The sequence below is a fragment of the Pogoniulus pusillus genome, chromosome Z, assembly GCF_015220805.1.
Source record: "Pogoniulus pusillus isolate bPogPus1 chromosome Z, bPogPus1.pri, whole genome shotgun sequence".
NCBI classification, from domain to species: Eukaryota; Metazoa; Chordata; class Aves; order Piciformes; family Lybiidae; genus Pogoniulus; species Pogoniulus pusillus.
The window spans coordinates 46,995,152-47,011,023 of NC_087309.1; the positions used below are offsets into that span (position 1 = coordinate 46,995,152).

The 15,872-nt window shown below is 37.1% G+C and overlaps 1 protein-coding gene across 5 annotated transcripts in view; it reads left to right on the top strand.

Annotated features, from left to right (window-relative positions):
• NLN (neurolysin) overlaps positions 1-15,872 on the top strand; it is a 43,977-nt gene that overhangs the window by 13,416 nt on the left and 14,689 nt on the right. For all 5 annotated transcript variants that reach the window (XM_064140181.1, XM_064140178.1, XM_064140179.1 and 2 more), the window contains 6 exons: positions 1,800-2,056; positions 4,097-4,245; positions 11,210-11,317; positions 12,648-12,750; positions 13,456-13,616; positions 15,428-15,563. In XM_064140181.1, the coding sequence (XP_063996251.1) occupies positions 1,800-2,056; positions 4,097-4,245; positions 11,210-11,317; positions 12,648-12,750; positions 13,456-13,616; positions 15,428-15,563 (914 nt within the window). The remainder of the gene's footprint in view (positions 1-1,799; positions 2,057-4,096; positions 4,246-11,209; positions 11,318-12,647; positions 12,751-13,455; positions 13,617-15,427; positions 15,564-15,872) is intronic.

A 15,872-nucleotide genomic window follows, 5' to 3' on the forward strand; every position in this document is an offset into this window, starting at 1 on the left:
AGGGGTTCCCCTTCGGCTTCCATGAGGTTATACCAGAGCGTGTGACAAGCTAGTGCGTTCTGGGGATGCTAATACTTAATCTTTTCCTTTCATGAAAGCAGCTTCATTTTTTTTATAGGCTTCTAAGTGATATTTGAAGTTTCAGTAGTCCCAGGGAGAAGCTGCGAAGACACTGTCAGAATTGAGTTGGTATCAGTGAGATAGAACAGAAGTGGAAAGAACAGTCTTTATTCAGGCTTCAGTTTCAGAGTTAAATCATCAGTATGCTGGACATAGATGCTTCTGTATATCAGTAAAAGGGAAAAATAAACATCTTGCCTACACTGTATGTGAGGATTTTAGAAACTGGTAACAAGGGAAAAAAAATCTCAGCATACAGTGTAGATAGAAATGTTGTTTTTAATTTTTGTCTTGTGTAAAAATAGTTTTGGCTAGGTTATTTCTAGAGAATTTCCTTTAAGCATAAGTTGGACTTTTAACTAAAAGTCTTGTCTTCAGACAAGGCCTGCAATGTGTCTCTTTTCAGATGGTTGGCACTTCACTCTCCTGCTTTGTTTTTACTTCAGCCTAAAATTGCCTATCCTTTTATGCAGCCTCCATTGTATGCCAAAACCTGTCTGAGCAGTTATGTATATACCAGACTGGTTTTGCAATAACATTATTAGAGGTACAATGGCAAGCACTAAAATAAGGTATTTAATGTAAAATAGTGTTAAATAAGCATCCCTCTTAGTAGCAAGCTCTTTTCAGTTATGACTGAAATTTTTTACTTGTCATTATTACTATAAAATGATTAATTTTTTTTAGTTATGTGACCAAAGTTAGGAGGTACATAGTAAGTCTCTGCCAGCCAGAGATCTTCATATGATGCTCCTGTGATCCTCCTATGATATTAACACTGCAGTAGGTTTTACTCTTTGAATACAGTGTCTTTTAATTACTATCAAATTATTATCATCCTCAGCAACAACTTCATGTAATTGAGCTATTAATGTAGTTGCCAGGTGGACATCTTGTGGACTGTGTGGGTTTCTAATAACTCCACTTCAGTCAGTTTGCAGATTCCATAGCCTTCTTTACACAATGAAGCTTGAATATTAGGGTGGGAGGAGAGAAACCTGTATTTTTGAAACCAGTGTTTTCTCAACAGGCATTACTCCAAGTATTTTTTTTTAATATCAAATAGATTAGTGAAAGGGCAGATGTCAATTGCAGAACACACTAAGATCACATGAGTGTCACACATGAGTAAAGTTATCTGCTAAATAAAGCTTAGATGCTTTTTATAAACAGGATTAATCACAGTAAACTTGTATACATCTTCTGGTAATGTAGTGAAGCTGTCTACTTAAAATCCACAGCAGTTAAAGGACGAGATACTCAAATGGCACAATTCAAAGTTTTCCTCCCATGACTGATCGTGGCAGCTATCCTATATAAATATGAAATTACTTGTTACGGTGATCATGACCAAATAACTTTTTTTCTGGTGTTGATTAATGCATCTTTGCAGTTGTTGATCTTCATAATCTACAAATCACCATGTGGGGTTTATTCCTTATTTAAGAAAAGTGAATACTGTCTGTAGATGGAAAAGAAAGAAGGCAGACTTCTGATTTATGTAATTTTTTTCATAATTTTTAAGAGTAATGGCTGTGCTTTGTGCTGCTGGACACACTATTTCTAAGAAGGACTTTGTACCTTCGTCTAAACATACTTGGTATTTTTTAAAGGTTTGTTGTGGTTTTTAATGTTTTCCATAAATGAATACTTCAACTAGAGTCATGCTATACTTTCAGGTCCCTGGGACCAAAGCTTTTGTTGAGAATGACGTTAGGAGCAGAAATTACTGGCCAGATCAAGGCTTCTTCATACATAACATCGGGACGAAACCTTTTGAGATGGGACTTGTCGCCGGAGCAGATTAGAACAAGAACAGAAGAACTAATCAGGAAGACAAAGCATGTATATGACAATGTTGGGATGCTTGATATTGGAAAAGTAACAGATGAAAATACTATACAGGCTTTGGCAGATATAGAAGTGGAATACACAGGTCAGTATGTGGTTTCTGATATTGATTCCATAGGGTAGATAGTTGCTGCTGGTAAGTCTGATCCATCCTGGTCTACTGTAAGAATGTGTAGAGGCCTGTCAAGGATCCCCTGGACATAATAACCTTGGCAGCATGTAACATAATCAGCTACAAAGAATTTCAGCTGTTTTTCCATGTGAAGCTCCAGACAGATGCATTTTCTTTTCCAACTATGTACAACCACTAGTGTGCCACAGTATCACTGCAAACAGCTGTGGTATTCATAGAACTTTCAAACTGCACAATCTGAGGCAGAAAAGCAGAATGAAACAGTGGAAATATTGGTAAGCTCTTACTGGAGAAAATGTGATGATAGAGAATGGTGGCATTTTTGTATGTTTTCTTTTCTGAAAGAAGATTGTTTTACTTACCTTTATATCATGTTCCACAAGGCCTTGTAGAATCTAGAAAGAGTTATTTGTCATGCAGTCACACCTAGGTTATTCTGAATAAATTATCAAGACATGCTAATAAGTGGGTGAATTTTAATGGTCAAATGCAAGTAATTCAGTTAATTTATTAATAATGGTCAGTCAGATGAGATGCAGAAAAATAACAATGTCTTGGGTGGCTTTCTTTTCAAAAACTTACCAGGGGGTGGCTGCATAAGTCTCAAAAAGCAGTCCATAATGGAATTACAAATACAAAAGAAAATGTTCTCATAAATCCTCTTAAGAAATCTGGAGTAGCATCAGAAGCATGGAAAACATCTGCCTTGGCTTGGAGCAAACCTTTGTTAGCAAAAAAGAACAGCCTAAAGCTCAAATGATTGTACTGTAATATTAAACTGTCTTTCACATTACTGAGAACTGCAGTTTAGGCACGTCCAGTGAATTGAGTGGAATTGATGCTGGCAGAAAGACTGAGAAGTCTTTATCCAAACAGCTTCCTGTCAGATTCAGATTTAATTGTAACATATATTTGGTATAATTATTGTAAACCTTTCCACTAAGGTATAAATCTCTCTGCTTTAAAGTAAATAAGAAGGAAAATGTATGTTCTATTCAGAAAATGGTGCCCATCAGCTTCTGAGATTAACCATGAAGATTTGAAACTTCCAAAATACATTTTTATTTTCCCCCTCTACAGTCTCTTGAGGTAGTGGGTCATGTTTAAGCTTTTATGCTAGTCTTCAAAGATGTATGTGAAATTAGCATCATATACTATGGCTGTCTCAGAAGTAAATATTAAAGATTTTGTTAGAACCTTGGATTTTTAAGGACTCTGTCCTGCCTTCATATATACATAAAAAATCTACACCAGTAAATGAAATTTATCTGCAAAGGTATACATGACAACAGGCCTTATATTTCACTTGGAAGCCACCAAATACTACTTCATCATTTTGAAATATCTTAGCATAAGGGCAGGGCTGAGTGGGAGTTCCCTGTGGAATTCAGGAAGAACCATGTGCCAATGTTTGTGTTCCAAAGGTTTTGAAAGGACTGAGAGTATTTCAGGGCTTTTAACCTCTAGAAGTGGAGAAAACATAAACATAAGGCAGAAACAGCCTTATTTTTTCTCCTTGAACACAGGAGAGAAGATGGAGATTTGACACTGTTCTCATATCAATGTAAATATAACTTCAGGACAGATGGGCCTGTTTCAAGATTCAGCGCTTTTCACTTGAAATGCTAACATGGAATAATCCACCAGCTATGAAACAGTGTCAGCCTTCACTTACAAATAGATAATCTTTCAAAAATCATGTCTCATTTATGCACTTCAGCTGATTTTGCAGAAGTAAGGAGATTAAGTAATTGGATTTGGGTAACAGTTTCTATAAAATGTTTATGTGTTGTAATGGTGTGTGCAGTTTTGTCCTTTTACCTATTCATTTTTACGTTACCTATAAACACTTTATTTGCTTCAAGTCTAATGTGAAGTGTCAGGTTGCTTTGGGTCTTGCTTCTTATCTGTAAATGTCAGGAGAGGGGAAGTTTCTTATCCTTAAAGTTTTCTTGCCTTCTATACATGTGTTCATTGCCTTTTGTTTAACAGTGGAAAGAAGTATGTTGGATTTTCCCCAGCATGTCTCACCAGACAAAGAAGTACGCTTAGCAAGTACAGAAGCTGACAAAAAGCTTTCTAATTTTGATGTGGAAATGAGCATGAGAGAAGATGTGTTTCAGAAGATTGTGTATTTGCAGGTAAATTACAATGCCATCTGTATAGCTTGTGGAAATCTAGATAAATTTTCAACAGTTAAAAACTTTTTCTAAAGAAGATAGTATTCACAGTGCTGTTCAGTATCTCTGTCACTGTCTTTCCTCTGTGTATAGCAACACAGCTATGCAAGAGAGTTGTGATTGCTCCATAACTTAAGCCAGTGTAACTTGGTGCTCCTCCCTTTTCTCATGTTTAGGTGTGTGTATCCTTCTGTCTGCATTGCAATAGCTTTCAATTTTGTCTAAGCTTCCAATGAACTCGTACGAGGAGGCTAAACCAGCAGAAACAAACTCATCAGGAATAATAAAATTTACTGTTTTCTTTTGGCTGAGCTCTGTGAACTAGTTTGCTTAGCGTATTACCAAGGTGGGGAGGAAGGAAACAGTAACCTACCAATGTATTTAAGTTGGCTTATACCACTTTTGAATTGGTGTCCAAAAATGAGCTTTATTGCTGTTGAGAATTCTGAATTTTAAAGTAATGAAAGTTAATAAGAATTTGTAACTGGGAGTCACTCCTGAAATTACTTCTTTTTATCTGCTAATTATAGACAGCTACAGTGTATACTCTTCCTCATGTGTTGCTTAAACCTTAAAATAAAGGGCAGTCAAAAGATGTATTTAGTGTTGAACTGTATTCTATTGCTTTTTTGATTCTATTTAGATTTTCTTCTAATTGAACATTTCCATGAATCTTCTATTCTTCATTGTACTGTTTATTTTGTATCCCTAACAGGAGGAAAGTTTGGTTTTATTCCAATGCATCTAATTTTCTAAAAGTCTAATTTAAAGATAATGAAAGGACCCAATCTACTATGAAAACTAAAATATGCATATTAGCCCATGCTTCAGATGTGAATCTTCTAACCCCAGTGATTTTTAAGCTTATGATACTGATAATGTATTGAAACTCTGTTCCCATTGAATAATTTGTACTTTTTGCAGCATTAAATGGGAATCAGAGTAATAATTGCAGCAGCTTATTACTTTCCAATACCGTTGTCTTCTATTGCTGTGTTTTCTAGGCACATTTTCAGGTGTTCTCCTCAAGTAGAGTAATCTTGTTTGTGTGTCTGTGGAGGTACATAATTGCCCCATTTTGAGACCCTTCTTTTGTGTTTTGGTAGATAGTACCTTATGTGTTTGTTTTTTATTTTCTCCTGTGCCTTTATATTGATACCTCCCACTCTCCCACAGTGCTTTGAATTACATTGCTTTATATGTATTTATTATTTGCTGGGATTTTCCTCACCCTACATTATAGTATGCACAGATACATATAGGACTAACCTACCATATCCATGTGTGTATATATATATATTTACTTTTTAATTTAAAAGAATTTCTGATGGTAGCCAGTGAAAACTGAGTGTTGTTATTTTTGAGTAGTACCTGGAATATTATTTTTTCCTTGAAGGAATCTTTTTATTTGATGCTTTCTTACTTCGTTTTCCTTTGCAGCAATACTTGGCTTCTGTAACAGTTGACAATTGTTGCTTAAATCTCGATGTCATTTTTTTAGAGAATTTCTGTGGCTTAACTGTAGTATACCTCAACTTCATACTACCTATGAAAATAGTAGCAGTTTTTGCTGTAGAGCAGATGTGAAATTGCCAATATTGCCAGATTGTCAAGTCTTACTATTTCCAAATCACAAAGTCCATGTTAATTAAGTGAAAAAGTCAGGTTCCAGGAGCATATGAGAGGACAAAACATTTTCAAGTGAACAACCTTTTGTAATCTTTCGAAACTGCTTTGAGAAATATTGGTGATAGGTGTGTGATATTTAGTTGAAAATAACCACCCCCCGAATAACAACCTAGTTCTCTTTTTTCCCCCACACATTAGGCAAAAAAAATCTGCATGAATTGATCATCAGCAATTTTGCTGGTGATATGAAACTGGGAGGGTGGCTAACAGCCTGTCAGGTTGTGCTGCCATCCAATGAGATATGGACAGGCTGGAGAGCTGGGTGACAGTAAACCTTATGAAATTCAATAAGGACAAGTGCAGGGTCCTCCATCCGGAGAGGAATAACAACAGGCACTAGTACAGGCTGGGGGCTACCCTGCTGGAAAGGAGCTCTGTGGGGAAAAACCTTGAAGGCCTGGTGGACAGCTAGTTCTGCATGGGCCAGGAGAGCAAATAGTTTTCTGGGGTGTAACAGGAAGAGTGTGGCTGCAGGTCTAGGGACATTCTTCTGCCCCTCTACTCTGCCTTCGTGAGACCACACCTGGAATATTGTGTCCAATTTTGGGCTCTTCAGTTCAAGAGAGACAGGGGCCTGCTGGGAAGAGTCTAGTGTAGAGCCATCTCCCTGACAAAGCGAGACTGAAAGACCTGGGTCTGTTTAGTCTGAAGAAGAGAAGACTGAGAAGGTTTTATCAATGCATACACATATCTGAGGGGTGGGTGTCAAGTGGATGGGGTCAATCTCTTTTCTCTGGTCAGCAGCAATAAGACAAGGAGCAATGGGTACAAACTGGAACATAGAGGGTTTCACCTCAATGCAAGGAGAAACTTCTTTACAGTGAGGGTGACAGAGCCTTGGAGCAGAATGCCCAGAGAGGTTGTGGAGTCTCCTCCTCTGGAGACTTTCCAAACCTGCCTGCATGTGTTCCTGTGTGAACTACCCCAGAGGACCCTGCCTTTGCAGGGAGGTTGGACTCGACAATCTCTGGAGGTCCCTTCCAACCTCTAAGGTTCTGTGGTGTTGAGGGTGTTCCAGATCTTATGTAACTTCTAGCTGTGGGCCTGAAACTTGGAATAGAGGTAAATTTGGTAGTGAAACTACCATTACTCATAACATCTGTTTGTTGGCTAGCAAAGGCATGCTTAAGAATGTTGCCAATCTCCTCCACCTACACGCTCTCAGGAAAGTCTACTTGATGTAAACAATTGCTGCAGTTCTTATTTGTCATACTCTAAATAGATTTTGTTTCTTATTCTGCCTCTACTCCACCTTGGTAGACTCCACCTTGGTAGACTCCACCTTGAGTATTACATCCAATTCTGAGCCCCTATTACAAGAAAGATATGGACATGCTGGAATGTGTCCAAAGAAGAGCCATGAGAATGATCAGAGGGCTGCAGCACCTCTCCTATGGATACAGACTGAGAGAGTTGGGGTTGTTCAGCAGGGAGAAGAGAGGGCTTCGAGGAGGCCTTATTGTGACCTTCCATAGTCTGAAGGGGGCCTACAGGAGAGCTGATGTGGGACTTTTTAGGATGTTAGGTAGCGATAGCGCTAGGGTGAGTGGAGCAAAACTAGAAATGGTGTTTGGGAGTTACCCGTTCCTCTGCTCTTATGAAATCACCAAGACTAGACTCAGCAGACTGGAAGTTAAGGAATTAAGCTTTATAGTTACAGCTTAGCACAACATACGAGCAGATATTTACAATATTTATAGCTATATACAGAAATATACAAGTTAAAGGTAATACAAAAACACAACACCCATCCCAGAAGTCAGAGTCCCCAGGAGGGGCTACCAACCACCCTTCCACCCCTCTACCTTACCCCAGAGTTTGCCTTTCTTGCAAGGTGAGGTTGGAGAATTGGTAAGAGGGGTTAGAAAGTAAACGGATTAGTTACACAGAAGCAGCCCAGGGCACCCCCTTCCACAGAGACACACACACACTGACTTTAACACCCTGTCTTATCTGTATTTTGTGGTTTTGTGTTTATACATCTCAGCAAGCCTGTGAGTGAAGTACACATCACCATTGTTTCCTCTTCATAGCCTAGCCTAGAATCTATTTTTTCTCACTAAAATATACCAGTTAGCCTCAGACTAGCACAAGTGGGTAGATTCAAATTGGATAATAGGAAGAAGCTTTTCACGGTGAGGGTGGTGAGACACTGGAACAGGTTGCTCAGGGAGGTGGTGGAAGCCCCATCCCTGGATGTCTTTAAGGCCAGGCTCTGAGCATCCTTATCTAGTGTGAGGTGTCCTTGCCCATGGCAGGGGGCTGGAACTAGATGATCCTTGAGGCTCCCTTCCAGCCCTGATAATTCTATGATTTTAAGATTTCTTCGTGGAATAAGGTAGCATGGTTATCCAAAACAGGTGTGAATTGAAATTATTAACCATGACCATTCCAAATCTTTTGGAAAGTTCCTAAATTCTGTGTGTGTTGTGTATTTGAAATCAGCACTTCTGTTACAAAAATTGTTCATCAAAAAAACACAGGATGACACAGATCATCCTGACCAAATTGAAGTTCAGAAATGACCACAGATCACCATTAGTTCCTGTGATGGTTTATATTTTTTTCTTTATATTTAAAGACTTGGCAGGTCTTTTTGAATATATGTATCTTCCTTATTTTAAGCATATCCGTGGTGTGAATAAACTTCACGGAAACTGAGATTAAGACTACAAGCTGTTTAAGACTGTTTTTTGGTTTTTTTCTTGTTTCTTTTTAAATGTATGGTCATCAAGGGAATGATGAACACTTTGTTCTTTCCTTTCTCTGGAAAGGAGAGCTTTAGACAGAGCAAATATTCACTGCCTTTAAGGGCTAAAAGTTAGTTTTCATTAATTGCCTTCTGTGTGAAATCTTTGCTCTATTTCAGCTCCAGAGATTTTCAGTAGCATGACAGTTTCATATGCCCAATGGAGAGGCTGGATGAGGCACTTGGTGCCATGGTCTAGTTGACTGAATAGGGCTGGGTGATAGGTTGGACTGGATGATCTTGGAGGTCTTTTCTAACCTGGTTGATTCTATGATTCTTCTAAATAACTCAGTGAGAATTTTCATAATCTTCTGTTCTGAAGTGTTACTGTAATGGAATTGGTATCTCTCTTTAGAGTACTCAAGTTTTTTCTCATCCCTTCTGGTTTTGAGCTTTGCAGCACAGTTGGCGCAACAGGAACATCAATATAGTGTCAATATCTACATTTTTCATCTCTATCACTTTCAAGTTGTGCTTATTCTATCACATTCGTCTTAGGTCAGTAAAAAATAACCCCATAACTGCAGTAGGAAAATAATATGTGAAAATTCAGGTGGTTTTTTTTTTTATACTCAGTATCATAATATTGACACTCCTAGATGTACTGTATGATAACACAGGCATCTTCATGAGTCTATGTGATTTCAGAGAGTACACCTTGCCAGAAGCAGATTAGGAGGCCCAAGCATTGCAGTGGGTAGGATAACAGCATTTTTTTTAATCTTTGTGTTGGAAATACTCTATTTGACTTGCCTGATGCAGTTGTCATAAACAAAGATGGAGGTGTAAGGTTTGACTTGGAGAGGGCAGAATGCGTAATTTTCTTCATTTACTTTCCTTTCCAAAGTAGATTTTCACCATTTACTGTTTGTTGTTGTGTTGTTTTGTTTTTTTTTAACAAAAGACCCATGGCCAAGTGCGACAAAAAAATCATAGTCATAGTAAGGGGTACGCCATGCTGTCACATTGCTCAGACATCATTGACTGTAACTGTGTTGTAACCTATAGTGTTAGAGCATCTTTTCATGAGTCAATCGATTCTTTTAAAAATTACCTGTGAGTAGATAAGAAAAAAAAAATCCATCGTTAATCATCTGACAATAAATTAAGTTAAATCTGTTTATTGCTTTAGAACTATTAGTTTGTCACAAAGTTAAGTGATTGTTGTAATTTTTTAACTGGTTGTAATGGTTTGAAATTCTTGCTTGTGGACTGTAAGTACAGGCATAAGAGTTTTAGGCACAATTGTGCTAAAACTTAGTGATCCTCTTGAAGCATAATTACTGAAAGTTGAGACTGTAAAGTAAGAAAAAAGGTTCTGCCATTTTAACCTTTTTCGTTATTCTAACCCCCAATTTCTACTTATTTTTAAATCCACACAACACATAAACAATGTCTGCTGCCACCACTGCCATGCATATATTATTTGTGTGCTGTGTGGATTATTTTTAAATGGCAGCTGGGAAAATAACCTGTTTCCTGCCTCTTTATTTTTTTTCTGTTTAAGGAACAGAGGTAATTCACACTGGCAGGTCATTAATTGACAGCTGTATACGCAAACTGACTTGTGTAAGTCTCATTAAATTCACATGTTTCAATGTCCATCCTTTTATGTAAGTAAGATGATGAGAAGATTGTTAAGACAAGTTCAGAGATGATTCCAACAGCTTCATGTTTGAAAGTGAATTTAAATAGCATGTGCCCTTTTTAACAAGGACTATAACCTAACACCTTTTTAAAAGAATGTTTACATTTTTAATGTTTTTTTTTTTTACATGTCCATTTTTAAATTATGAAGGAAGATACAATTAGAATGTGTACAGCACTGTTTTTTTATTTAGGACATAATGGCAAGTTTCTGAATTAATCAGTTATGCTGTAGTCAGTGTGAAGGAAGACCTTTATAGGACCTGATACTTGTTTCATAACAGCCAGTACCTCAGTATTTGTTGCTTTAGGAAATGACCGTTCAAGAATCTTCATAATGGCGTAACTAGACACAGAAGTACCATTTTTTTTTGTTGTCATTGCTTGATTAGTGCTGAAAGAGTAGATGTATATGTTCATGCCATTTGATAATCTTTAGTGATATCTGATATTTTGCTGTGTTTATAATCCCATCAAGCTTTAAGGTCCAGTGTTACTTTTTAACACTGATTTTCTTCATGTATATATATGAAAGCTGTCTTTGCAGAAGAAGCCCAAATGCACTATGTGTAATACAAACTAAAAAGGCTTGCCATTATGACAACATGTAAATGTGCTGAGATACATCTTAAAGGAGAATTACGTAGAACCATGCTACATTAACATAAGAATACTGTTATCGGTTAGCTGGGTTTGGGAAGTCATTCCCACTAAAATATGGTTTGTTCCTTTTTTCACTATGGTGGTGTTCTAAAAATCAACCCTGTTCAGATGCTTCTAATGCTTGATATGTTTCTTATATCATGTTCTATGTTCAGTTATTCTATACTATCATTTCAGCAAACATGCGATCTTGAAAATATAAAGCCTGAAGCAAGGCGGTATCTAGAGAAATCAGTTCAAGCTGGAAAAAGGAATGGACTCCATCTTCCTAAAGAAGTGCAGAATGTAAGTATGGAATATTAGTTCATAAGGAAAAAGTGGCAAACTGTTGAAGAGGTGAAATTGGGGTTGTATAGCAATACTAAGCATGTGTTTGAACTTTGTGCTTTTGAACCTACTCAATTACTGCTCTAATCTTATCTGCTGTTAATTTCATATCCATAATTTAAAATTCACTCAAGGGTTTTAAATGAATTTGTTAGGTATCCAAAGTACTCAGCGGATAGAGGTGGCATGCATCTCTTAGCCATCCAGAGTAAAAGAATCCTGGAAGAGCATTGCTGTGTATTCTAATTACAGAGAATGCTTAAATTAGATGGATTCTTAGCCAAGAGACAGATTATTAACCTGTATTATAAAATGGGTCCCAGATTTTAGCATTTTGTATAGAAAAAATATTAGGTAGCCTAAAGGGAGCACAAGCTTCGCTGTGAATTTTGACTCCATTAAGGAAGAATTTACTCAAGCATGTAAAAAGCACTTGTCAGTTCTGAAAATCTTTATATTCTAAATGATGTTTTATAACAATCTCAATTTGTGACTCTTGGTGGGAATTTTCATGTATATTTGCGTTGCCTAGGGGCAAACGATGCCTCTAGAGGAATTTTGAAATACTTTATGTAAGTAGACAATAGTTGAATTGCATTTAAGTAAAAACTCGACTGACAGCAGTCTCTGCCAAGTGTTTTATTTGATGTATGTTCTATGGTAACTGCTGTGTCTGTGAACTTGACAGTTGCAGGCACAGACATGCTGCGAGGTGTGCTAGAAAAGGTTTCAAATGGGTTGATAGCAGGATTTTTGAAAAGGCTTTGGAACAGTCTTGTCTTGTCTGCATGTTTTCTTTTTTGTTGTACCTGATCGGTTGCAAAGGAGTGTTCTTTAGTAGATTGCATGCATTTTTACTCCCTTGATTCTCAATGGTTTTACCTTTTTTATATAAAAATTGTAACTGAAGCTTTTCAAATAGAAGAAAATCATTGAATGCTGCACATAATGCTGTTTAGAGAATTTGTTTATGTTCAGTTCCATCTGAGTTGTGAGCACATTTGAAGTGTCACAGTGATAACCCCAGCCCTGAGTTCACTGGCGGTAGTATTACTCAGAACCAAAATAAAGACAGAATGAAGGCTGAGGGACAGCCTCCAGACCTGAAAGACAGGAAGCAAGATGCTACCTGCAGTGTGTTAATTGTCAATGCTAGCAGTCACTGTTGGATAGTAGAGAGCCTTGCTGGAAAATATTAAACACCATTCTTGTGGAGGATAGTAACAGCAAAGTTTGATTTAAAAAAAAAAAAATCTTCCCCACTAAGTTCAGTTTATATTCAATGCAGGAAATAAAGATGATGAAGAAAAAATTGAATGAGCTGTGTATAGATTTTAACAAAAACCTGAATGAGGAAAACACATTTCTTGTATTTTCTAAGGATGAACTTGGTGAGTAGTTTGTGTGCTCTTTCTATTTCTTCAGTGTTCCTCTGAAGTAATAATTTTTGGCCCAGTGAATGATGATTAGATTAAGGGAAATTCTGTTTTCTTTTTTTCCTCTCTTTCTTCTTTAATCCTTCTTCAGTCAGTTTAGCAGGACCCTTTGCAGGTGTTTATGGTCTCTTCATGTATTTGGACTTCCTGAAGTGGTTGCTTTGCATCAACACGTTAGCATAGAAGTCCTATCTTTTTTCCCCGTGATTTTAATCTTTTTTTTTTTAGTTCTCCACTGTCAGACAATGCCATGTGTATTATATTCATAGCAGTTATTGGAAAAACTTCTCTGTTCTTCAAGCATTTAAACTGATCTAGAGATTTCATGTGACATAAAATTTGGGGAGTCATTAGCTGAAGGGCATGGCATAAAATGTGCTTTAATAACACCACGTATTTTAAAATGTCTATTATTTTTCTATCTAACAGGCTTATATATATTTCTCTTTCACTTGCAAGTATTTACAGGTGTTTTTTTTGCTTGGTTATGATTTTAAAATGTGTTAGCTAATAGTTGTAAAAAGAAAGGTTATATTTCCTTGGAGATTTTGATGTCAACTTAGACTGCAACAAAACAAATGTAAGAGTCTCACTCATTAAAAAAAAAAGATGGGAATAGATAATTCTGGTAAACATTGTTTATTAAATTGTATTCTATAGAAGGCCTTCCTGATGACTTTATTAAGAGTTTAGAGAAGACTGAGGAAGGCAAATATAAAATTACTTTAAAGTATCCCCACTATTTTCCTGTCATGAAGAAGTGCTGCATTTCAGAAACCAGGAGAGAAATGGAATATGCCTTTAACTCAAGATGCAAAGAGGTATGTCATATATTGACTGTTCTACAGAGTAACAAAGTTTACCAGTATGATCTTCCGCAGTTCCTTGCTACAGTGTATTCTAATGTCTAAAGACCTTAGAAGTTCCTGATCATTAGAAGTTCATTAATATTTCCAAGGTACTGTAAATAGAAGTAGGATTTTGATCTTCTGCCAAATGTCACTACTGTGTTCTTCAGGTGCTTACTGGCACTTTCACTCTAGAGAAGGTAGTCTGATTGTAATTTCTGTTGTACTTTGGGATTCTTCATAAGGAGAGAGTTACTTAAGCTCACATTTTAATTATGAAATACAGGCGATTAAATGTAAAAGAAATGCATTGTATATTGATGAGAATTTTAGTTAGATGTAGAAATCCCCTAATTTTTGTAAAATAGTTACTTACCTGAAGGAGGGATGGAAACATGCCTTTCAGAAGAAATAATGTCATGAAAAGTCTGTTTGTTACTGATGAGCTGGGGCGCCTAAACAGGTACAAAAATAATTAAAAGGATAGAATGGATAGAAGAAGTATTATTCAGGCCATTGTACCAATCATTCACTAGAGAACAAAGATAGAGCTGAGCTTTTGTGTTTGAAGTGCTGGGAAATGAATGCAAAGAATATAAGATAAAATGGCACCAAGAACAGAACACTGTGGGTCAGCACACTTGAAGTCATTTGGTGTTAAAACAGCAGGACAGTCTTTGACTCTGGTGCTTAAAAAGAAGTTCCTTGAGAAATCTCACTTTTTCCAGAACTGGAGGTTAACCCAGTTGCTTTCTCAGGTTCTCAATGATCCTCCACCACATTTAGGTCAAGGTCTGGCATTTTTGTATTTCAAATCACTTTCGGTGACTGCTATTGTCAGTGGCAAAAGAGGGAAATTTGCAAAAAAGCTTTGAATGTTGACACAATAGTTTTTCGTGTGTCTTCACCAGTAACAAGCAGTTAAGCCTGATGTTAGCCTTTTTGCCGTTATCTCTCAGATTTAAATGATGAGAAAAGAAACACACTCATTGCAGAAGTCTAAAATTTGTTATTTTCCTAAAAGGAAATGCTGTATCACCAACCAGAAGGGCATGGTCAGTGTACTAGAGGGATGGGTTGTCATCCAGAAGGACCTGGACAAGCTAGAGAAATGGCCCCAGGTGAACCTTATGAGGTCCCACAAAGCCAAGCGCAAGGTCCTGCACCTGGGTCAGGACAATCCTTTTTATCAGTACAGGCTAGGGGATGATGTGATTGAGAGCAGTCAGCCTTGTGGAAAAGGACTTAGGGGTACCAGTGGACAAGAAGCTGGACATGAGCTAGCGATATGCACTTACAGCTCAGAAGGCAAATCATGTTCTGGACTGCATCAAAATAAATGTGGCCAGCAGATTGAGAGAGGTGATTCTGCTGCTCTGCTATGGTGAGACCTCACCAGGAGTACTGTGTCGAACTCTGAGGCCCTCAACACAAGAAGGACATGGACCAGCTGGAACAGGTTCAGAGAAGAGCCACAAAAGTTATTGGAGGACTGGAGCACCTCTCCTACAAAGACAAACAGGGAAAAGTTGAGGTTCTTCAGATAAATTGTAGTAGGGAAATTGACTAGACTGACTCAGATTGACTAGAAAACAAGCTACCTGCAATCAAACACTGTGACAAAAACATGCCAAAAATCTAGTTTAGCTTACATTTTTCTATATTTGTATCTTAAAGTGCTTAATTCTAAATAATTGTTTCTTATAATGACAGATACTCACATAATTGTTTCAGTAACATACATTTTCTGCTTTTACTTGAAAATTTTTCCTCTTTTTTTTTAGGAGAATACAAAAATTCTTCAGCAATTGCTTCCACTAAGGGCAAAAGTAGCAGAGCTTCTTGGTTATAATACGCATGCCAACTTTGTCCTGGAGGTAAACACTGCAAAGAGCACAGATAACGTAACAGCCTTCTTAGGTTTGTTTTTATTTATAAACAGTACTTTAATATCCAATGTGGCAACATGACTCCTCAGCCAATGTAAATTTAATTTTGTAACTAGGTCACAGTGTCCATCATGTTTAGATAGAAAAAGAACTCTTTGTAGCCTCTGCTCTGGCATATGTTAAACCATAGCTGCACGAATGCAATTACTCCAAAACAGGGAAATGCAAGACAAAAATCCAAAAATAACCTCTTTGTGACAACAAATATAGGCAAGCACTTACATCTAATATGCAGTTACCCTAATTTAGAACCAGAATAACACATGCAGCCTAAGCAATT